This window comes from Harpegnathos saltator, unplaced genomic scaffold, assembly GCF_003227715.2.
Source record: "Harpegnathos saltator strain DR-91 unplaced genomic scaffold, Hsal_v8.6 scaffold135, whole genome shotgun sequence".
Lineage (NCBI taxonomy): Eukaryota > Metazoa > Arthropoda > Insecta > Hymenoptera > Formicidae > Harpegnathos > Harpegnathos saltator.
This window is the reverse complement of record NW_020229912.1, coordinates 31,761-56,594: the sequence shown is the minus strand read 5'-3', so window position 1 is coordinate 56,594 and position 24,834 is coordinate 31,761. Positions and strand designations below refer to the sequence as shown.

General features: G+C 50.0%; 1 protein-coding gene across 1 annotated transcript in view; it reads right to left on the bottom strand.

Annotated features, from left to right (window-relative positions):
* Positions 1 to 24,834, bottom strand: part of cpx (synaptic transmission protein complexin) — a 124,335-nt gene that overhangs the window by 80,236 nt on the left and 19,265 nt on the right. Inside the window, exon 2 of the mRNA XM_011156771.3 lies at positions 11,110 to 11,209. Coding sequence (XP_011155073.1) covers positions 11,110 to 11,164 — 55 coding nt within the window. The 5' untranslated portion in view covers positions 11,165 to 11,209. The remainder of the gene's footprint in view (positions 1 to 11,109; positions 11,210 to 24,834) is intronic.

The following is a 24,834-nucleotide window of genomic DNA, read 5'->3' as shown; positions in this document are numbered from 1 at the left end:
AAGTTAATCCAAGGTTAGAATAAACGATGATACTATTCGGCCTATTATTCTTGTATTGATTACCGTCCAGTCAGTCGTTATGTCGTTACGACATTCTTAAGAACTCGTCCGCAGCCGTGGTCGATGAAGCCGACTAATATTTCACCGTCCAAGTGACGGCCGAAAGCCGAGACTTGATTAACCGAGCTGTCACGAAGGGAAGTCGAAGTTGTACGTCCTCTCTCTGCCGCAACCGTCGTCATCTCTACTATTATTATGCCGCCGGAATGTGTACACGATCTAATAGAGGAAAGGAAATAAAATGCGTACCCTCGACGATGACGACGATCGACGTATAATTAATCGAGTGTGACTGATCTCGACAATAATAACTGAATATAATTTACCAATTAAACATTAACTGGTCAAACAACGAGCAAACACACACACATACATACACACACGCGCGCTGTTCGTGATCTACTTCTCATCAGTTTGCACAAGCTCAAGCTGCGTTCGATGACGTGTGATGAGTCATGTGCCATTGGATACCTTTAACGCACCCCGAATATATCGGAGCTACACCGAGAGCGCGGTAGACTACATTAATATTCGCACGGACGTATTCGCATGTAAACAATGCATAAAGTGGGATCTCTCGGTAATTAGAAGCCTCGCGGCACGCGATGTGAAATTATTCGAGATCATAAAGTGCTCTCCGCGGAGAAAGAAAGGGAAAGAGAGACACACACACACACACACATACAGAGAGAGAGAGAGAGAGAGAGAGAGAGAGAGAGAAGGGGGGGAGAGAGAGAGGAAGAGCGGAAAAGAGCAGCAAGGAGGAGAAAGAGCAAAGCAATTTCATTAACTACGTCAAATTAGAATATTCCGTCCAAATAGTTTTACGTTTCAGCCACTCTAATTAATTTTTGCTCCAATTAATTTCTATCGTTTCCGAAACCCCATCAACTATATACCGTGACTGCAATTTCTCCAATTAATTCCTATCATCGACGGCAGTCTCGCTACCGACGCGAGTATTAGAGACCGTGTAACTGATAATATTAAGAATAATAAAAGAATGGAGAGGGGAGAGAGCGAGCGGTGCGACAATTCCCGGTGATACGACGCGGCGAGCAAATCGTTACGTAAAGAATGAAGGGCGAAGGCGAGCTCTTCTGCAAAATGTAAACGAAACTAAGGTAGAAATGGAAAAGTTGTAGGAATTCGATGGAAGCTGAGCATCCCCATGAACCCAGCTGGCAATTCATAATACAGGATAATAGAGACTATTGTTTCGCACAGCGGAAGAGAACTTTTTCGAAACGCTGAAACATTCACGGGACGTAGGAAACAGCAGGCAGGAAATAAAAGCGCGATCCGCCCTGCGATCCGCCTCATTATTAATGTAACGGCGGTCGAAAGGTCGAACAAGAGGGTGAACGATAGAGAGAGAGAGAGAGAGAGAGAGAGGCGGTGCCTCGATTTCGCGGATTACGAACAAAATAAAAAAGCCAATTCGAGGTGCCGTCGTGGATCTATTGGAGACGACATGACAAAAGGCACGTTCGCCTTATCGAGGGCTTCCTTAAGGGAAAAAGCGAGAGAGATAGAGATAGAGATAAGGGAAAAGAAAAGAAAATCAAGGTTAGGGTACGTAAGCGTAGTCAGCGATTGTTCGCGGTCGAAGACGGATGTCTCTCGAAGACCAGAAGCAATTTGCGGGATAGCGTTCCGAAGGGATCGCGGTTTTCAGCCACTTTCCCCCGCGCTGCCTCCTTTTTTGACTTTCCGCAGCTCTTCTCATCCACTTCCGCCGGCGCCGTTCGAGACGGCTTTTCTAATTCGTTCGACGAAGCGCCGGCGAAATTCTATTCCCCGCCGCAATTCAAACTTAATAAAGCGTCATGCACATCGGCTGACATTTTTCCGCAGTGCTTAACAGAGCTGGATGGCGTAAAGGGAGGCAAGACGGCGGAATTGAATGCGTTGAATGCTCATTTAACGGCATCGCTGAATTTCGAGTCGCCGAGTGCGGGCGAGAGACGGTCGGCACGGCGGCAGAGAGCGGAGAGAGGCCCATCGTCATCCACAACTACTATCCTTGTGGAATCCTTAATATAGTGCGCGCGAGTGCGGATAAGAGGAGGGGGGGGGGGAATGGCCAGGAAAGGCTAAGAATGGCACGCGGTGAGAGGTGTGGTGTGGCGGACAGGCGGGGGCGTCTTCGTTTAGGGCTGAAAATTGCGCGCCAGTAATGCCGAAGTGCGAGAAATGCCAACGGTGGAATCGAGATAATGGTCCCACGGGCGCGGGATATCTTAATATCGCGATGCAGCGAAGAACGATTAATTATTCGAGGATAGCTTCCTCCCTCGCTCCCCCTTACAATCTCGCTCGAACTACGTAATACGGACGGAAGGACGTATTGATTTGCGAATTCTTACGCCGAGGAAAAAAATGGGGCGAGAAGAATGGAGTCTCGGATGCGGTCAACAGAGGAACCTGAATAAGGGACTTTAGTCAAAATTTAGTCGATCCGGCGAAAAGTCGGAGGCAAATTGAAAGGCAGTTGCGCGCGCCTCAGGTTTCTCTCTTCTTCGACTACTCGACCGAAACTGATATACGATGCACCTTCACGTGAACTGAATTGCATTATTGTGTAATATAATTGTGCAATAATACGACACGTACAATTGCAAGTTGAAGCATGAGTCTGGAGCTTGTTGTCGACACAAACGACGAAGTTTTGCAGAAAATTTTGAAAGAACTGCCACCCCCGAGACTAAACTCGTTCAACTCGATTCGCGTAGTCGCTTCGATCGACCTCTTTTTCCGCGGCGTACGGATCCATCCCGCGAATTCTGGAATTTCGTATATTCGTTGCGCTCAGATAAGCGAGAGATTTAACGATTACAGTCTCGTTAGCGGCCGCCGCTACGTCGCCGCTAAAAGCCGCTGAAGGATATGTTAAAAAGCCGCAATCGATAAAAGATGAGGCAGTCTTCCCGGCGTGCGTGCGTCCCACCCTTTTACCGGATTACCAGCGGAGTAATTGTCAGATCGCCGTACAACGTGGCGAAGTATAAATTAAAATGTAACGGATTATCTGTACACAGTCCGCGCCTGATTTAGAAGACAATGGATTCATTAATCGCGCGCATTTAGGGTGACACTCGAGCTGGAAATTCGGATCGTGCATGCAGGTGGGCCCCTCCCCCCCACCCCACCCCCGGTTCGGCTCGGCTCGCTGACCCATCGGGGTCAAAAGGAACTTCCGGTTGACTTGTCAAGTAAACCAGTGCGGTATGCGGTTGCGGCCCAAAGCGGTTTATGCATCGATTAAGTCCACGACCTTTTGAACATCGCTCACGTGTACGAAAATCTTACCCCCTTGTCACCCCCTGCGAATGTGTTTGCTCCGTATGAATTATCTCGTGTGCCTTTACTCTTCTGTTCCTTTGAAGAAAACTTCAAATTATATTCTCTCTGTTTCTCTCTCTCTCTCTCTCTCTCTCTCTCTCTTTTTTCCACGGAACTTTAATCTCACCTTCGAGCTGCCGTTATTTTTCTTTTTTCCTCGTGCCTTTCACCCTGGCGTCTAAATCGGATCTAAGAGACTCCTCGCACACGCCTCTGCATCAACTTGCAACAACTTGGACCGCCGAACGAAGATCGATATTTCAAGATGCTCGACTTTTCGAAAGTGCAAGTTTTTAGCACGCGAGCCGAGGCAATTGAGCGTGCCCGCGAGGAGATCGATACGATTTGCTGGGTGCGAGGGGCGCGGAAACGCCGGCGGGTTTCGCGAATTCTCGTCCGCGGCCAGCAGTCTGCGGTGACTGGCCCCTCCTCCCTCCCCCGCCCCCGCCCCCGTGCTTTAGTTTAGGTAGACTGCTGCAGCAGCGCGCGGTCGCGCGGAAACGTATAATGCTGCGCTCATAAATATGATATCCTAAATGCGAAACGGCGAAACACGGCGATGTGTGTAGCAGAACGAACCCGTACGTGCCCGGCGGCGTCCGGGTCGCGGCCATACATGTATCGGCTTTGTAACGAGTACGTCACCTGAATTCCGTATTTTATTGCTTTCGCGCCTGCAATTATATCGCCACGCAAATGATCCGGCTGAATTAGCGGCGTTCAACTAATTAATACTACCTGCTGTCGGTCAGCCCGAAACGATATCGATCGATTCGCCGTCTAGCTATCGCACGGAATGATTGCATCTACTGTAATTAGCATAATGGTTGGTCGCGGAGGCGGCGGCGGCGGCGGCGGCGGCGACGGCGGCGGTGGCGGCGGCGGTGGCGAGCCGGCCATCCGTTCAATATTTTCCGTTTACCGGCAGTCCGGCTCTCTGTCGGGGCTCGTGTCCACTCTTTATTTATCAACGTTCGATTAAGCAAGACGAACGCGATGACTCCGCGCGCGTTCGTCGTTTCCTCGTCTCTACTTCCTCCTCATCGTCCTTCCTCTCGTACTTTTCCAATCAGCGCTCGCGAGCGAGCGAGCGAGCGAATGAGCGAGAGAGCGAACGAACGAACGAATTAGCGCACATGATCGCTCAAAGTCGGGAGTAACAGCCGCGGGCGTAGTGGACGGGTGTAATTCAGCTTTGGAAATTGACGCCTGAAATTGGAATTTCGCAGCGGAGTGTGCAGCCGGAATTGAAGGAGGAGGAACGAGAGCGGAGTCGCGTGGCCGACGTTGACATTTACAAACGCGGTCGCGCTTCCGCGGAATCTGCCCGGCTTTAAATGCCAATACGTCATCATTATGGCCCATTTCGCACGGTGCCGACGACGAGAACGGTGCCGGGGGTCCGCCCCCGGTGTCACGTCCTTCACTCGCCGGAGAATCGCTGAGAGAGGGATAGTACTGTCCTTTTTAGATTATTCAGACAAAGAGTCTCAATATATATATATATATATATATATACGCGGACTCTGCTTGTCTGAATTCCGCCGCTCTAGGAGATCCTAATAAATTGCCCTACTTCAGGTCATCGCGATGTGCTGTTCCATAAGGACGGCATTGGGGAGAGAAAGAGAGAGGGAGACAAAAAGGGTGAGAGAGTGATAGAGAGAGAGAGAGAGAGAGAGAGAGAGAGTGGGAGGGAGGGAGACTCTCTTACATATGCTTCACTCGAGATCGTCGGAAGTCATAATATCTCGTCTCTTTTAAATTATTCATATAAAGGACATATTGTCTCGACGTGCGCAGGGTGGCGGCAGTATTGCTGAGAAACGTGGACTCGCGAAGGATTTTAATAACGGGCCGGTCCTGGCGATCGTTCCCAAGGAACTTTCACCGTCGGAGCAACTAATTATTAGCCGTAATAAAAGCCGTTGATGCACAGGATTTCCTTTAATATAACAGTCAAAGGACCGACTACATTGTTTCATTAAATATGTTTTGTTAAATATTTCGAGCTACTTTTTCCACCGGGCGGCGTGCGGAAAATTGTCTTTGCTACGTACCGATAAACCCGCCGTAATATCAAACTTTTATTCAGGGTGATCTCACATAATTCTGAGACTTAGTTACTTACTGCAACTGCTAGGAAACTGGTTGCCTGTATATCATATATATATATATATATATATATACATATATTATTATAAAGTTACAAGGAGAGAGAGAGAGAGAGAGAGAGAGAGAGCGACTTTGCTAAATTTGCCAAGTTTCAGTTAAAAATTCTTTTCTCCGAGACGTGCTTTCCTCTCGAGAAGCGCGACTCTCTTTCTCCTTCTCAGGAAGAATATCGCTGCTGCGTGCGTCACTCGACACTTTCCTCGGCACGACGACGTCAGTTTTCTCTCGGCCGTCGTACACGAAAGTCGAAAAGCGACTCGCGTATTATCGATATTCGTTCCGATTGGCTCTCTAAATAATAGTTTTGCGCTGCGAGCCGTCCGATGGCCGCGGTAAGAGCGGTTTGCGAACTGTTTCCAACTATCGACAGAAGTTTCCGCCCGTACACCCAGCAGCAGACGGGATTTAATTAAATATCGCTAAACGCGGCTATGTTTAATGCGAACTCGTTGTAAATCGACACGTTGGAATACACGCGGCAACTCGGTCACAGTTACAAAAATTTCAATGCTTTTAATGCCCGCGCGCGGAAAAAGCGACTCGCGCGAACGGGGGAAACTTGCGCCGCCGTATAATGCGCATTTGATAAAAAGTTGCGCCCGCGCGCAATACGGAAGATACTGTCGGCGTTATTTTTCACGCGGTTGCCGCTTTACATTTTTATCGCTGCCGGATAAGTCATCTAATCCGGCACTGTGCTGTCTTGCATTGTATATATTATATACAAGTTTGTGTCAGGTAACGCGAGCCGAGCGGCTTGTTTCAGCGGCCGAATATCGCGGGTTTTCAGTTTTATAAGCTGAATCCACTAATTAAAGGATCTCGCGTCACGGACGTGTCGAGGCTTTCTATTTTTCCTCCCCGCTCGACGTAACGGAGTTATTTCTTGTAAAATCTCTTGCGCGGTTTTTAACGAGCCAAAACTGGAACGATCGATCGGCACGTCCAACCGCAAAAACGCAAGCACGAAATATATCGGGCGAGCCGTTTTTTGCCCGTTTCTCCGACAGATTGCGCCGCCATACGTTCCTCGTTTTCGTTTCCCAATCGCATGACAAATCGTTAGCCGAATATTACGGACAACGGTGGATAAACCGAAATATAAAGTCGACGAGAGTTGCGCGCGCGGGCGGAACAGCGATAATTCGCCGGTAATTCTATCCGGTTAAGGAGAATTTCCGTCGTTATATCGACATCGGAAAAAAAAAATAAAACAAAAGAGAGAAACATATTCGCGATGACGGCAGCGTATCGGTGAAAAATTTCGAGAAGTTTATTTGAAACATTGATGCGCGCGTTGTGAGCGTAATACCTCGATTTAATAAAATCCAATTAAATTATCGAATTAAATTAACGAATCTCTCTAACTGTTTATTTATTTAATCGATGCCAGTGTGCTGTTACGTCTCATCGATAATATTCCACGTATAGTGAGGAATGCGGGAGCGTCAAATATTTAATTACTAAATTAACTCGTATTATTTGCACGTTACTTAAAATTTTAATGTACTCTTTCTCCCTCTTCCTCGCCCCTTCCTCTCTCTCTTTCTCTCTCTCTCTCTCTCTCTCGATCTCCATTTGTCTCTCTTCTGATGCATGCGCGCGTAAATGCGTGTATAAATATTAGAGGGAGAATTAATTAACATCACATACGCACTTATCATTAATATTCGCCGTAACTTTTCAACATTCACCGAATACCTTTGTAATTAAAAAGCTTAAATTAAAATTCTGGTAAATGTAGGATATAGCGGAAGGGTGCGGGGGGGAAGAGAGGGAGGGAAAAAGGCAGAAAGACAGACGACGTGCGCTCACGTATCTCACGTATGAAAAATCTGTCTCATAACGCGTCAGAGCCGCGTGCGGAAGCGGCCTAACGAGTGTCAGTTTGGTCGAAACGAACGCGCGCGCGCGTTCAGTCATGCCGAAAATGGTCCATGGCGAATTCCGCATTGCGGAATAATTCGGTAAACGCTCTTACCTCCAAGTTGTTCGATACAATCGATGCGTCGGCTCTCGGGAATGAATGTATTGCAACAAGTATATCGCGCGCGAGAGAGAGAGAGAGAGAGAGAGAGAGAGAGAGAGGGAGGGAGGGGCGAGAGAGGAAATCGTTAACGAGGAACGAAAGTTCCGCAATTAAGGCATCCTGCACACCAGTGTGTGACATTATTACTTTAATTATCTCAGGTAACGGCATAATTGCATTCGGGGCATAAATTACAGTCAGTATAATGCGCGTGGCGAAGCGCACGGCCGAAAATTGCCGGGGAACGTTTCAATTGCAACTCGTGTTGCAAACGCGCGAGTGGAGCGCATGCGCGCGCGTATGCTTGTTTCCGGCGTTGTTCTCTTTCTTTTTCATCTTTTTTGACTCTCCTCGTTCTCGGTTTCGCGGGAGTGCGTCATTAAACAGCACATGCTGCATTGTTATCGAAAGCAACGAGACCCCCTGTCGATAACAGTGAGACAGACAGCCGCGCGCGCGCCGCCGTCACGTTGATTCGTCGAAATACCTGCTGATCCCCCTCGAATAAATCACGGAGCGCATAATTAATCGAGCCCGATTGTCTGTCACGCAGCGATATCGCTGAACAATCCAATTTATTGGCTGAATGGTAATGTCCGTTATAAACACCGTCGTTGATTTAAATATGGCGTCTACTACCTAATGTCCGTGGTGTATGCGGTATTGTCCGAAAGGGAGAAATCGTCGCCCAAGAGTCGAGGAAATCACCAAGTCGCGGTTTTTCGAGCGGACGGCCGCCGCGTCGCCGCGGCTCCGATCGGCGACAGTTTCACAGGACGGGAACGGTGAATTTCGGAAAGCTCGATCTCCCGCTGGAATTCCGCTGGAAAAAGTAAGGGGAGAGAAATAGAGGGAGTGAGAGGGAGAAAGGGCGGGGGAGAGGAAGAGAGAAGAAAAAAGAACGATCCCGGCGACTCGACTCTATTCCCTACTCCGTTTGTACTTTCGACGCGCTTCATCGACTCGTCGTAGTCGGGTTTTCGTAGCACAGGTCGCGGTCGATTGATTAGTAGGATTTCAATTAACCTCGCGGGCAACGAAAAAGCCGGGGCGAAGCCTCGCGCGTTAGAGGGAGAAGCCGTAATTCGTGACCCAAACTTCTAAATGCCGCGCGGTTTGCAAAACCGTCGTGGACTCTTATTGAACGGCTGCTGCAATCGACCTCCGGATCGCCGGGCCGCCCTTCGCCCCTCCCCCCTCCCTCCGCCGTTCGTTCTCCTTTCTCCTCTTTAATCTCTGTCGCGTTTGTTTGCGATTTCGCCTGAACTTTGTCCTTCAGAGCCGTTTATTGCCAGCCCTTATCTCACGCGGATGTGTGTGTGTGTGTGTGTGTGTGTGTGTGCATTTGTCAATATTGACGTGTCAAAATTTCGATACGCTTCGCGACGAAATTTATATCGTTTATCGATCTTTCCGTCCTTCGTTACATTGTGCTCCTCTCTTTTTGCTCTCCCGTCACCCTCCCCTGCTTTCTCTTCCGTCGCATTTTCTTTCCTGCCGCTCTATTCACTCTTTCTTCGCATCTCGCTCCGCTGGGATAAAGGAAAGATTTGAAGCAGAAGTCGAGCTGACGGTTTGAGGAAGGTCCCCATTTCCCGCCTTTCCCATTATGGATTCCCCGCGATACGCTTCCCCGCTTGGCCGCACACGAAAGCTGAAACTTTCGCTTAATGACAGAAGTTTTATTGCTGGCCATCGTTCAACCCGCCGACATGCCAGGAGCGAACACGGCGAAAGAGAGGAAGGGGCAGAGAGAGAGAGAGAGAGAGAGAGAGAGAGAGAGAGAGAGAGAGAAAGGAAGAGGTAGAGTCGCGACGCATCGCGAATACGTCTCACCGTCGTCGTTCTCACCCAATTTTCAACTGCGACTGCGGTTGGAATTTGGAAATGCCGATTTCTATGCCGGGCCCGAAGCAAAAGTGACCACCAATTGCCGAGCGCCGGCGACCTCGAGCGAATTGCTACTTGTCACTTATCTTTATTTCCGCCGCGGACGACCCGCGATTGGTGGGACGGCGGATGGGCGGGAAAGGGCTGCGTATTGTTTATAGCCGGGGGAAGCGGCGTTATACAGGAGAGTGACATGTTTCGCCTCGGGCGCGTTTAAAAACTTGCATTCGCGCGATAACGCTCGCGCTTATCCGCCGAGATCTCCATTCGAGGCCGACGTTCGGCGGAGCGCGCGCTATCAAACGGCTCTTGATCGAGATGATCGAATTCCGCCGGCCACAAGTCCGCGTCCCCTCTCGGCGTCCTCGCCCCGCTGTGTGCAGGCCCCTTTATACCTCCCTTCGCGCGTTTTGGAAAGCGTCGCGTTAAATAATACATTCGTTGAAAGGCAGCAGGATGTGCTTTGGGCGCTTTGCAGCGGGAAATTACCCATATGGAGAGTTTCTAACACATAACCGGGGCTGCAGGTGGATAGGGAGGAGAAGGAGGAGGAGGGAGGTATGTAGCGCGGGACGATAAACACGAACGTAGCTCCATCCCCGGCGCGTCTATGCGCGCGCGTGTATGCGAAGATAGTGAAATTTTACTGCAGATGTTCGCGCTTGTAATAGCTGTGCGAGAGGACCACCGCTGGCGAGGCCAGGGGCGGGGGCGGTGGCATCGCGCTGATCCAGCCAGTTTTACGATAATTATAGTCACGGACAAAACGTGCCGATACACGACGCCAGATACGGCGTGTGAGGCGCGTTTATACTTTTGTTAAGCTTCGCCGTTTTCTCCTCGCGATCATTGGGTCGTATCTCTCTCTCTCTCTCTCTCTCTCTCTCTCTCTCTCTCTCTCTCTCTCTCTCGCTCGCTCCCTTCGCCATACAACGCACCCTCGTCGATGAATTCGGCGGGGCAAAAGGGGGCGTAATAATTCTGAGAAAAATATCTATGCCGAGGTTGGAAGTGATCGCAGCCGGAAATTGTTATAAACAGTTATAAAGGGGATGAGAAAATACTGAAAGGGGATGGAAAAAATGTCTCGACGTAGATCCCGCGAGCGTGTGACAATATTATTGTTCGGGTTTATCTGTTTCTGTTTCTCTCTCTCTCTCTCTCTCTCGCTCTTTCCGTCGAGGTGAACGGAGATTCAACGGCGTGTGCCCCGTGCCCCGAAATAATCGAGCAAATTTGCAACGGGTCACGTCTCGCTGAAATTGGCGCGGATATTCCGCAGATAGAAAGGAATTCCGTGTAGTCTTTAGAGCGTTCATTTTACTGTCGCAATTGAACTTTATCGCGGAAGTGCCGTTCGTGATCGCGGTGATGTCGACTCGTTCCGACGGATTCGCAGCTCCGTACGGGCAATCCGAAGAAAGGGGCGACTCGGATCATGGGGGTGTCTCGCTCTCGACGATTATCTCGAACGACAGAATCGCGTAACGTTGAAAAATCGAGCGGCGCGAGAATAGTTAATCGATGGGGCGCTGGTGTTATAAAATCGCGGGGGGGGGGGCGGAGGGGAGGTGCAAGCCTCGTGTGTCAAGTCTCGTGGAGGTACTCACCTTTAACCGCGTTGAGCTTATTCCCGACCATCTGCTTCGCCACGAATGCAGCCATCTTGGTACTTTGTAGTTATCGCACCGCTATCAAAGTCACAGGAATCTGAAAAACGAAAATTCGGGCTATTAACTTGATGTTTCCCCGCGACGTGGAATAAAGCCGAGTGCCGCGCTCTCCCGCGCGTTTGATTTTCCGCGGAAATTCGGCGATATTACCGCACTTCCGCGGGAAACGCGCGGCCTCTGTCGGCCTTTCGAACTTTCTATTTCTCCCGACAGCAACGTTCTCCCTCGAAACAAAATTTCACGGAACGAAGATAAACGCTTCGCGTATGATACTTCTGTCTGTTTACTTCCTTTTTGCGCGAGACATGTCTGCAACTTCTTCTCCGTCTCTCGCAGAATTCTCCCCTCTTGTACATTCCACAGCTACCCCTCAAATTTATACGATGTTCCTCTCCGACGAAAAATTTCGCGACATTCAATATCCCCGCGCGATTGACTTAACTTTCTCGAACGAGATCTTTACGGAGTAATAAAACTTTATTTCGCATCATATATCGGCGGAATTATATAGATCCTGGTTATATCGCCGCTTTTTATTGTCGTGTAAAAAAATTATGTCCGATCCAGCCTGCACATACATGCGTGTGCGTGTGAGCGTGTGTTTGTGCCACAATTTTTTCATGACACTCTCATCTTAATTAGCATCTGTCTCATCGATCCACCGAAAGTGTCCACGGATAATCGCGCCACCCTTTATCGCTCGGCCGCTCAATTTGCAGATTTTCATCGAGCGCCTCCGACTTAAATCTCAAATTCGCCGAAATGTCCCGCATTGAAATCATCGAAGGAACGTGTGACGGCTACGAAAAATGTAACAACTTTCTTCATCGTACACGTTGTCGTCCCGCCATCTCTCCCCGTCTTCATGCTTCAGCACAGAGATGAAATACGTTTCCCGAGGGTCGACGTCGTCGGCCTTGATACGCCGACGATGAAAGTATTTTAATCTTACGGTATACGCACACACGTCATGTATGTCAGGACGGTCGGAGGCTGCGACGAACGTGACCGCCTTCCAGTCTCGTCGTAATTATTCTATGTATTGTATGTAAAAAAAAATTCTATGTAAAAAATATCTGACAGTTGATAAAACAACATGCGGCCCCTCATCGCGGTAATTGAATCACGAACGCGCGCGCGTGCGCGCCTGTATAATTTTAATTTTATAACGAATATAACACAAACACATACACACACACACACACACACACGCGCGCGCGCGTCTGCGTAAACAGGCACAATGTGCAATCAACGTGAGCATTATATAGCGCAAGCTGCGGTAATGGCCGAAGGAAATGAATCGGTCGGGCGATGAAAGAAGGGATCAATAGAGAGAAATACACAGGGTAGACAAGAGAATGGGGGACGAACGAGGGGTGGAAGAGTGCCGGAGCCTGAAGACGACGCCAGTGAAACGGCGTCGAGACGTCTCGGCGCCTCAGCTCCCTAACCCCGCCGGCCTGCGTGATTTTCCTGCGTGAACAACACGCGACAATTTATCCCCCGACAATGAGCGGGATAGAGTTGCTACTCATGCACGCGCTATTTCTTCCCCGCCTCCGCGTAGCGTGCGTAACGCGCAGCACGCTTGTTTCTCGCATGATAAAAATCCCTTTCGGACGACCCCGAGCTTCGCGTTTCGCGGCTGCTATATAATCATCGTCTATTTTCAGCGGGATTATTCCCAACGTGTTGATCCCAACGCCCGCCGCCGCCGCCGCCTCGTGATCATTCCTTCAGCTCATTCGCTCAAAGCGTTATAATTCCCGTCTCGACTTTGAAGCGGGCCCCGCTATTTAATGGAGACGCCTCCGAGGAGGCCGTTGTAAGCGACCGTGGAGCCGCGAATAAAATTCGATCTCCAGCGAGTCCGACGAGGTTTAGGTCTCGCCGCAGGACGCGCGCGCCTGTCCATATGTACATCGGGACGCAGGAAAGGGTTCGAAAGCATCTGGCTCTTACGCCCTCAGGATGGGCGCGAGATTCTCGTCGTCCTACGGACGGCTTCAAAGGAGCGCCGTGTAATTTCGCACGACGCCCGAAGCTCCGCATCGTTGAGGATTAGAGTGGGAGCCTGCTCAAGTATCTCTCGTCTTAGAGGGCGAGAGCGACAGAGAGAGAGAGAGAGAGAGAGAGAGAGAGGGAGGTATATGTAGACAAGGGTGTGTGCTTCTGGTCTTAGAGAGGCGGTTGGTTCGTTAGAACCACGACAGCCTGGACAGGCGGAATCCGATGCGATCTCTCGATCCGTCGCTCTGATCTATTTAATGAAAGCGACAGGCGGAATTTTCGACTCGGTCAGCGCGCGCGTTCCGACTCGTCCTCGCGCAGCCGGCCGAAACGGCAGCGACGAACGCGAAGCGACGGGAATTACGATTTGATGGATGCTCAGGGCTGCGACACCGTGGCGCGTATCAGTATTGCGCGCTCCGTGTGGGGTGGTGGTCTTGATTGTGCGATTTAATGTAACGAAGGAGCGAGTCGCGCGCGCGCGAGTCGCTCTCCCTCGTTCGCTCGCTCGCATATTCCACGGCGGAGGTCCCGGCGAGATCCGGAAAGATTGAGAGCTTAATTACGGCGCTCGATTCATCAGGCTTGACGTCGCGAGCTAATTCGACACGTATAAATACTCGCGCGCTTGATACTCGATCAAATTACGTCGCGTCATCCCGCAAATAAGAAGTCATGTGGAGAAGGCCGTCTCCCGTCTGTCGCGTCTCCGGCGCGATCGATCGATCCATCACGCGCGATCCATCCCCGGCTCGCTTGTCGACGTGCTTGTTGTTGTCGCCGGCGTCGGTTGTCGGGGATTCCGTCGGCTCGTCGGCTCGCTTGATTTTTCGTCTTATCAGCCGTGGGATATCCGAGGATACATATTAACCCCCTCGATTGCGCGCCGCGCCGGACGCCGCTAAAGTGAATATCGTACGATAACCTTTGGAACGGCTTAAAATTCTTCAACCCTCGATTTTTCCAACCCTCCTCTCGGGGAAGCGAGACGAGGCGGCCGATAAGAGCGAAGGAGACTCGCCTCGTCCCGAATTTTGGCGCGACGCGTTTCACGCAACGGCCTTTACCTCTGACCTACGTGAGAGAAGGTCCTTTCGAGGAACTTGGCGTGTAATCGTGCCCGGTGAACGACAGAATCGAGAAAGAACTGCTTCAATTTACAGACGAAACCTCAGGAGGCGGTCAAAAGGTTCTACGTGTGAGAGAGAGAGAGAGAGAGAGAGCTGCGCGGTCTATTACTACACGTTTGCCGTTTGCCGTGCGCCGCGCGCTCGCGACAACGACGACGACGACGACGACGAGCGACGAGAAGCACGCCAAAAACAATTTCTACTCCGTCGTATTAACAACGACAGCGGTTCGCAAATGTCATTTCCGAGAATACAAAAGAGACGTTAGTCCAAACTGCCAAGTATGGCGAGACGGGTGGAAAAGGGCAATGCACACGTGTGCACGTGTGTGCGGCGGAATACGTTGAATACGTCTACACGCTCCACACAGCGGGAGAGCGCATTTCTTATTAACGCTGTTCATCCTGTCAGCAGGGCGCGGGAATTTCCGAGACGGGACTTTCATGCATCTTACGCAGCAACGGCTGCAACGTTGGAAAAACCCGCTTGCGTCATTCACTGTCGAATTTTCAATTCCGCTCGCCGGTACGGCGACTTCGTCCTCTTGCCATCCCTTTTCCCGAACGCTCCCTCCTCGCGCTGCCCTCCCTCGCGCGAATACCCCGCTCTGTGTTTCGCGTTCCTTTCGCGAAAAAGAGGAATTAAATTCCTCCCGGGGTTCAGGCACGACCGACAGCCGAAAAAATAAAATGAAGTTTACGCACAGCTTTGCTTGTGCATCGGCAACGTCGAGGAATAGTCGACCTCCTGCTCCCTGCCAGCCCTACTTCGCGAAGATAGCGACCGTGTATATATATACCGCGTGGAGAGGAAAAGAGATCGCTTAAAAAGAAGCCCGTCCCTGAGCTATGCAAATTTTGTTGCACAAACTGCGAGTCGAGTCAAGTTGAATAAAAATTCAGCTCGATATCAGCGATTTGTCGTGGGAATTTGAATAACAAAATTTGAATAACAAAATGGAGCAGCCAGCTGTGAAGTGTGTTGGCGGAACTGGGTTGGCGCAGTTGTGTGTATAATGCAGAGCTAAATATGTCGCGCTGGTTTCACAAGAACAAGGGATTAAGGAAACACGAAGATCCGACTCAGACAGAATCAGGACGGCCATTTCGCCCATAAGTAGGCCCGACAACGAGTTCGTTCAACTCGATCCGGCAGTTCCTACGATCGAGTTTCTGTCTCTTTTTTTTTTTTTTTCTATAACGCGCGGCACGCGCGCGTTAAATTCCGCGCATTTATCAAGTAATGATCGTTGTGCGGTGGAATAGAAGAACCCTAAGCCGAATGTAATGTGGTGTATGAGTTGCGGCAAAGCGAGCTCGCCTATTAACTCCGCGCGTAGTTTCCCGAAAGTAAACGAATTCACCGATGCGGCGGTAATGCGGCGAGCAGTCGAAAAATCTGCGAAACTCTTGACCGCCGCGGAACGAATGCGTCGCAATTAGCATAAATTTTCGAGCGGAACCCCGACGGGCAACTCAGTTTATTAATGAGCGAAGGAGCAGAGAGAACCCGCGCTCACTCGTTTGCGTTTGAGTAGCTTTGAGTGAGTGAGTGAGTGAGCGAGAGAGAGAGAGAGAGAGAGAGAGAGAGAGAGAGAGGGGAGAGAGGGGTGAGCAGAGGAAGAGAACCGCAACCGCATTTTCCGTCAAGACGCGGAGAGTCCCGTGACATCCTCGAGCGGCCGCGTAACCTTATGGGTTTCACCGGGACCTTTGAGAACGGAGCCATTGTGGAGGAAACGCCGCGTTATTGCGTCGCCGTGAATTCGGGCGTGTTCGGGAATCGAGCAAAACGGAACAAAAGTAATCCGAATACGCGCGACGCGCGCCGACCGCTAACGCGCATGAAACGAGCATGTGACGAGTGTGCCTCGCGACGATAATAAAATTTATCAGCCGATGTTATCTGGATTCACAATACGAGGCGAATCCGTCGGATTACAATTGCGCATTTTGCGCGATATTAAAGCGGTTTTCCATCGATGCCTTTAGCGCTCAGCCGCTCGTACCGAGAACGCGAGAACGAGAGAATTCCAATTAAAAATCCGCCCCACACTTCTAAAGGACATCTGCAAAAACGTTTCCGGCATATGCTTACTCGAGCACATTCACATGCCAGAGAGGGTAAAAAGATGAAAGAGAGAAAGAGAGGAAGATGGAGAAAGGGAGACACAAGAGCCTACGTCATTGCAGATTCTTAATATCGTTGTTGGATGCTCGCTGGCCTCTCTCTCTCTCTCTCTCTCTCTCTCACACACTTTTTTCGAGAGAGGGAAAGAGAGAGAGAGAGAGAGAGAGAGAGAGAGAGAGAGACCGGTGAATGTACTTCAAGGGTTACGTTGCGTAGCGGTTGTGCATACATGCTCAATATTTCATAAACGACGCAACCTTTGGCCTGGGAAAGCTTCTCTCGTAAGCCTGGTTATGTGCCGGACATATAAATGTCGGTTGCTCTTATTGGCCAGAGTCCCGCGAAGGTTTCTTCGCTGCGAAAGCTCGGACGACGACGCTCGTGCCAATCGGCGGCCCACGACTGATGCGAGGGGCAAGACGAGAGGAAGAGAGACGTAGTTGCTACTACCAGCGCGTATTGATCTTTACTATTATTAGTCCGTCGACGGCCCCTATTAGAATTGTCAGAAACGTTGCCGGCCGGCTACTGGCTTCCACTACAACCGCCTGGAGGTCAATTTCACGTAACTGTTAAAGCGCTATCGGAGCCTTTTGTTTATCGAATACGGGGCTGGCTCTTTAATTACACCTGGCGACTCCTGGCGAGCGGCTTACTGTGGCCACCATGTTGGCCACTCGTCTCACCCGGGGTTCTCGTGTTCTTCGAAGATTAAAGATTTACTCTCGCAGAATGAATATTCGCCGGCGCTTTCTCGCTCTCTGATTCTCTCTCTCTCTCTCTCTCTCTCTGCATTTCCCTCTCGGCCGAGGATATCGCATTTAACAAGGAATTAAGGGCGAGGTTATTGCATCGTCGCGGACGCCGTTATAAATTAGTTAGTACGTCGTAATCGCGCGAAATTTCGCGATTAAGTCTCGCGAGTTCGACCTTGACAAAATCACGACCCCGTGACTCGGCGCGATTTCACCTCGAGTTTTACGATTGCAAGACCCGATCGGCGGTGTAAACGGGAATCTTTACTGCGGCATCATCTGCCGCGACTGTAAATCTCCCCCGACGATTTCGGACGGCGCGGATTATTGCAGGTGCGATGCAATCAAAGTGCGCGGGAAGGATCAATTCCATCGGGAGCCATCGCGGGCGTTGATTCTCGTCTGTCTGTCTCTCTCTCTCTCTCTCTCTCTCTCTCTCTCTCTCTCTCTCTCTCTCTCTCGACTGCATGAGATGACTTGTTCTATATAAGAAGCAGTCCAAGCGGGTCACTCACATCCGGTGTGCGCGCGCGAGCAGGGCCATGACGAATCGGAAGCGCTCTCGGCGAGCGAGAACACGAGGATACGGGATCCTGGCAGCGCATTATTCGAATGAATCTCCGGGCTGAAGAAAAAATCGGGGCGAACGTGAACGCACGCGCCAGGAGGAGAAGAACGCGAGAGACAGGTGCGGGGGGGAGGGGGAGATAGAGCCGGATAAAAGGAAACTTTCCGGCAAACGATTTCGTAACGGAATTCCACAGGGCGCATTGAAGGAGGACAGGCATTGAAAGCCGAAGAAACTGGGGCGAGGTATAAGCAAACGAGGAATGTTGCCGGCGCGCGTATTCTTACACGAGATATCTTTAGCACGTGGCAATTTCACCGGCTCGAGATATCTCTATGTGTGCGTCGCCGAATATTCGATAAAATGCATTCGGCTGCGTTAGCCTGCGCGTAAATATTTGTCGCGCAGGCGCCGGACGCGCGATTTGTTCGTCGCCGTGTCGTGTCGTCTGTGTGCTCGGGAATTAAGCTAAGACTCCACGTATGCGGTAAGTTCCGGCAAACGCATGCGGAAAACAACTTCATACGCGCGGTAGAGGTAGTGTCACGTACGGGAATCGAACTAGCCTGCATTCCAGAACTCTATCCCGAGGGTAGAGTAACATTAATTAATTAATCAATCATGATAAAGAGTCCTCGTTCCTTCAGTCGAGTCCTGATTGGCTAATCAATGGCCATTCTATTCGTTGAGAGTTTTTGAACGCAGCTCCGTAGTACGCATATCACTATTACACTTCGCTATTACACTTCATACTTGATGAATTTCCTTTATTTATAAAACCCATGTTTGACGTCTGGTTGGTTTCATACGACATAACCTCAGATATAAAGTCAGACTGTAAACATTCATTGGTTTCCCCCACGTTTCGAAAATCATCCGACGTATGACATGCGGCATAGTGCGGAAAAATTACAATATTTTCATCTCAACGCAGTGCGATGCGGCATGCCGGAGCTGCGCCTTGTCTCCTGATTGGTCACTATAACATTTACCGGAGCTCATACACTAGGAAAAATAATTTAATATCTCTAACAAAACTGTTTAGTTGAGGCATTTTTTAATAGCAACCGAATATCTTGTTTTATATAACAAAATATTTAGTTGTCTCAACTAAATATATTTTTCTGCTTTGTTCTCTGGACCAAATGATTTTGTTCTTAGACTTCATATACAAAAATTAACCATTTTAATTATTTTATTTTATCCATAAAATTACGTAATAACGAAATATTATTTTACATAAACTAAAATAATGCCCAGTGGATACTAATTTGTCTTTCTGTGCACTAAAACTTAGATTATATATATTAAAAAAAAATTATAGTATTTCTAACAAAATTCATATAGTTAAAGCTTTTTGGTTGCTACAATAAAAGTATTACGTTATACGAACAACCCGTAATCAGACGAGATATTTGTTTGCAGGAACTAAACAGTTTTGTTGGGCATATATATTTTAACCAAATTATTTTGTTGTCACAATAAAATTTTGGTTCACGCAACGATACATTTTTCCTAATATACATGGAATCTTCAGCGTCGTCTACAATGATGCAGTAAGCAATAAGAGGTAAGCGCGAACAGTAAGGCCTGGTCTACAATAGGTGTTGTAAGCTGTAAGCCGTAAGAACTGACCAATTATAGCCGATTATTTTTGTAACAATCGACTGTGATTCGCCAATTCTTACAACTTACGACACGTATTGTGGACCAGGCCTAAGAAATGGACCAACCACAGTTGATCATTTTTGTCATAATCGACCGATTGCTTTATTTCTTACCGTTTACGCTTACTTCTTACTGCTTACTGCCATTGTAGACGACGCTTTAGCTCTAGCGTCTCGTCAGATCGAAACTTTCGCGACGATCGCCCGGCGTTCCGACGATTGCGCTTCCTTGCCTCGAGCCTTTCGCCACGACCTGCCGATCTGCACGCTGAGCTGTACTACTGCACGCGCATTCAAACTTCGCCATCAGACGCGCTCTGCGAATGATGGCGACGGCAGCGGCACAACGTGTGAAAAAGCAGCGGACGACCGCTGCTTTCTCACAACAACGTGAGAAAACTTTTGCCGAAATTAAACGATAATAAATCACATAAATTGAGAGGACGCTCGATATTTGCTTTACCGTTCAATCCGCCGCTCGCGTTATTTAAAACGCATTATTTGCAACGTCAAAGCACAAACAAGCGAACCGCTGCTCAACGAGCTCCCACCCGGCTCTTGAAGCAGCTCTTCGACAGGAGAAGAGAGCCGCCGCCACTACAGCGTGGCGCTTCGTCCTGAAAAATCGTTGACCGGCGAGAGCTAACGGCGAGCGCCAGCGAGAGAGAAGCTGAGGGAAGAAATCACGAGGACGAATGAGGCGACGACCGAGCGATGCGAAGGAATCGCTCGCAATTTGTCCCGGTCGAGGCGTAGGTAGGTTAAATTTCCAGCGAAATCCGCGCGGATAGCGCGGTATGCGTTGGAAGAAAGCAGAGGGATCTTAATCTTCATTACTCGGCGAGGCTGCACACACACACACACACACACACACACACACACACACACACACACACACACACACACACACCGAAGGAGGAAAGATAGGAAGAAGGATGGGCTGCTTGGCGGGGTGGTTGCAGGGGGAGATAGATACAAGATACAAGATAGCGGCAGCATCGTTAGTCATTACGGACGGGGGGGGGGAGAGTTGGGGGGAGAGGTGGCTAAGAAGCTACAACACGCAACGGCGAGACGCGCCGCGCCGCGCCGCGCCGCGCCGCGCCGCGCGCGATGCAACTGGGGGAGGCTAAATCTTTCACCCTTAACGGGGATAAGCAGCGAGGCGGCGATAAATTATCTCAGCGACTCTATCGCGAAATCGGTCAGTCGCGGATGATTAAGCAAAGGCTTAATGACGCGCGAGAGGAGATAACCTTTTGCGTTTCAACGAGTCGGCTAAAAATCATCGTCGTCGTCGTCGTCGTTTGCGATCCAAGTCCTCGCGTTGTTCGCGCAGGGAACAAAGGAGAGAGCCTCTCCTCGTTCTACTTAGAAATTACAGCGAGCTCTTCTACGGATTTTGCGTATCGACAAAAGACGGTGAGACACGATCGACTAATAAGCGCAGCGTGTGTGTGTCCCTTCGCTGTGTCCCTTCCCGAGCGCTTCAGCGTGAAAGACGAAACGCGTCATCAAGTATATTCATTCATATGATGACTCTGTCCTCTGCGCGCTTCTCCGCCCGCCGGAAGAAGGACGCGGGTTCTTACGATAGTTTTAACGAGGATGTATCCGCGAGGTAATCCGCGGAGTCCCTTTTCTTGTCTGAGGATATCAAGACGTCAAAGGTCGAGACTTCGCCAAGTAATAAGACGGACGCTTGGCAAGCGGGACCGACCCGATTACATAGACTACACTGCGCGGAGCAGACGGTGGTTTCTTCAATTCCCGGGGGAGATATCGATTAGGAAGCGGGAGATAACGAAGCTCGGTAGCTCGTGGCAACGCTCGACCGGGCTGGGCGGGGATGGCTGTGGAATTTTATAATTATGCGCGCAAATGGCAACTTTCTCGTGAGAGATTACACGGGCGATTATGTGTGTGTGTGTGTGTGAGAGAGAGAGAGAGAAAGAGAAAGCGGCATAGCGCATAGCGAGCTAGCCTGTGCCTGGCGGTCGCGAGGGAGCGCACGAGAGAGCGTTACGAGCTGCCTCATTAAACTTTTGTCAATAGACGCTATTAGATCGATATGTATCGCGCGCGCACGTCGGGCGATACACGCTCGTAGATAGGGCAACGCCATTCAACCGTCTGCCGATATAACGTCCGATTCACGCCATAATGTCCGCTTTGCAAGCGAGCGGAGGGCTGCGCTATTACGACACATCTATTCAGCGCCCGACAGCGCCCAATAGCGCGAGCGCAAGTCCAACTTGGAAATTAACTGGTCTAATCGATACGATGACCAATCCGACATCGCGCCCCGGGATGCGGTGCGATGTCGTTCAGACGAGGCGCGACAGCGGCGCCATTCCGTCGGTACTTTACAGGTATTTTACAATGCCGCGAATGATGCGATAGAGCTTCCTCCTCGTCGCAGGCGGGGCTGTGGACGAAAATGCACTCGTAACGGACTTTCGAAACGGGCACTCGACACGGACTTTTTCGCATTAATATGGAACGCGACTCCGATCCCGGCCCGTCCCCCGTCCCGCTTCCGCGCTGCTTGCTGCTCCGCGGCTGTTGACCAATTTTTACTCGCTCGCAAACATTTTCATTAGTTCGACATTTGCGATCGATCGCGTCGGGCTGCGACGCGAATCACTTATAGCCGCTTCTACAGCGTATCGCTGTACCGCGCTCTGTCGTAAATCATTTTTCGTGTGCGTTTTTTTTGTTTCATATTCCCAAGTGGAACTCACTGACCCTGGTAGCTTCGACGAGTGCTTCTCGAGCGCGCTCTCTTTTTCGTTTTTTTTTTTTTTTTTGTTTAAATCGGCGATATTTATACAGCGCTTTGTCGAGTCTCTTCATCTATCCTGATCTCGTCAATTTTTCCTTCACTATTTTTTATACGCTTTGGTCTATTAACCAACCGAGCGCTAATGAGAAAGAAAAATTGTTTCAAGAAGCGGGGGAATATGAGAGGAGAATTACCGCGTCTGCGAGATACATCGCGACTGTTCGCGGGTAAAGAATATTGCAAACAACGCGAAAGGTTATATGCATATACTACGGTTGCACTGAATGTTCGCTGCCGCCGTCATCACTTACTGTTCGTTTCATGATCCCCGCCTTTGTAGTGCGTCTATATTTTACTCTCATTTTTATACATTTCATCTTTCTATCTCCGCTCTTATCTCTCTTCTGTCCTACTTTCTTTTCTCTTGCGAGAGGTTTTTATTGTGTTATCTTCTCCTTACCGCACTCTTTATTTTTCTTCCGCGTGACAAACGTCTGTATTTCTGTATTGTCGCGCCGTCGCTGTACGAGAGGACGCGATGCTAGAGCGTAACAAATGCCTGCCTCTCCCGTTCCATTGCCTGCTCTAGATTTCAGTAATGCACATCGACGGGACTCTTTATCCGCGTGTAGCAAGGATTTTTCAACAATCGTATTGGCAGCGGATATCCCGAGAATCCCGAGAGGGCCAATTTGCCAACAGCGCGAGTACAAACGGCGAGAAATGCCTAAAAATGCGCGAAAGCGGACGAGGATTTCATCAAACAAAGCCCTGAGCTCGCGGAAAGTTCATACGGACTGTATTCTGCGCGGGAGGGCATACATATACATATGCACGTCGTGCAGAAAATGTGGCCGTGCGCATTTCGCGCAACTCCAGAACAAATGTTGCTGTAGCGGCTATACGATATATATTCTCATTAGAGTTTATCATCTAAATTGATATAGCGTACACGCGGCTAATATATCGCCGTACGGCGAGAAATCCAAACGAGCTCGTCGGCGTCTTACGGGAAGGCGTTAATTTCGCGTTTGTTTATTTCGACTCGAGTGAGAATCTCGTAATTCCTCGTAATTCTCGCGCGAACCAGTTCCGCCGGAATTGTCGGAATTGGAGTGTAGGCGGCTGAAACATCTCTCTCGACGCTCTCGGGGATGATAATATTCCTTTTTTCTCTTTGCCTTCTCTTCTTTTTCGTCCACGACACTTTTAAAAACTCGCCGATACGTGAATTAAGAGACGACGCGGACGGTTAACGCGCGCGATACATGTTAGATCGCCGGAAGCGAATGGGGAGCAGCAGCGATAAAATTCGACGACGCGCGCGTTCCCGCTCGCGAGTATCGATAAGCGTATCCGGGATACTTTCGAAAATGGATCGCGGGATGCAGGGGGGACGCCGGCGGATTCCGACGTGTACTTTACGTCGCAGTGACGCCGGAATGGAATGCCGCCGCCGCCACCGTCACCGTCGTCGTCGTCGTCGTCGTCGTCGTCGTCGTCGTCGTCGTCTTGACGTCACCGTCGCCGTCGTTGTCGCATCATCATCGTATTTGCATGCAGATAAGAGGCGTATCCTCCTAGAAAACATGTCCATTCACGGGAGCCAAGCTACGCAACTAATGTTTTCAAATCTGAATACGTGAGTTCTCTCCCCTCCCCCTCGTTCCCGGCGCTTTTCCGCGTTCTACACGCGCTCTCGCGCGAACGGAATTCTTCTGTTCGACGTCGGAAAAAAGTGTTGTGCCTCGACGCGTGATGCGTCCAATCAATAGACAGCTCCGAAGCGGACATACCGATCCACCTTGGGGCGCACCGCTACCTCAGGAAGCGGGAAAACTGTGTCGCACAACTGAGTCTGTAATAATGGCGCTGGAATTTCATCGAGTTGAGTGGTTCTTGACAGCTCGACACGAAATTTCGTCTCCTCGATATATAGTAGTCTCCGCTGCCCCTCCCCCCCTCTCCTTCGCTCCCGCTACCCTCTCGCGCCCCCACCCCCCGGCGCAGATCGATTTTCGTCGGCCGTGTATAAGGCGGCAGAAACTACATTTCGTACAGTACGAAACGGCGCGATATGTCAATGAATATTTCAATCGTCGGTTAAGCCGCTTTCGGTATTATTCGCGCGCTTGGTTTCCCTTTTTTCCCTTCATCCTTCTTTCCTTCACCGTTCAAGGCGAGAGCAATATGATTTCGTTGTTAATAATCCAGTGTAGGTGTGTGTGTGTGTGTGTGTGTGTGTGTGTGTACGCGCGGGCGCGTGATCGTCTTTTTCTCTTTCCGGTAATTCGCGGGGAGGAATATTAACTTTGAGTTTGAGAAAGCTCGCCCGCGCGCGCTAATCTATCATAAGCGGATATTCGTTTTTCGAGCTGATGCAAGTTCCACCTCACAATTACGCCGCGCGGCACGCTCCGCGCGCGCGCGCGACTTCGGATCCGGACTTCACCCGGGAATTTCCGAATGCAAACCGAGTTGCGATACTTGATATGAATATACTTGGAGAAGCACGCCAAGTACGGTAGCTGAAACAATTTCCGCCGATTCGTATACTTCGCGCTGTGAACGGCACATTGGCGAAACTTTTCGTCAGTGCAAGTTCGCTCGCCGGCGC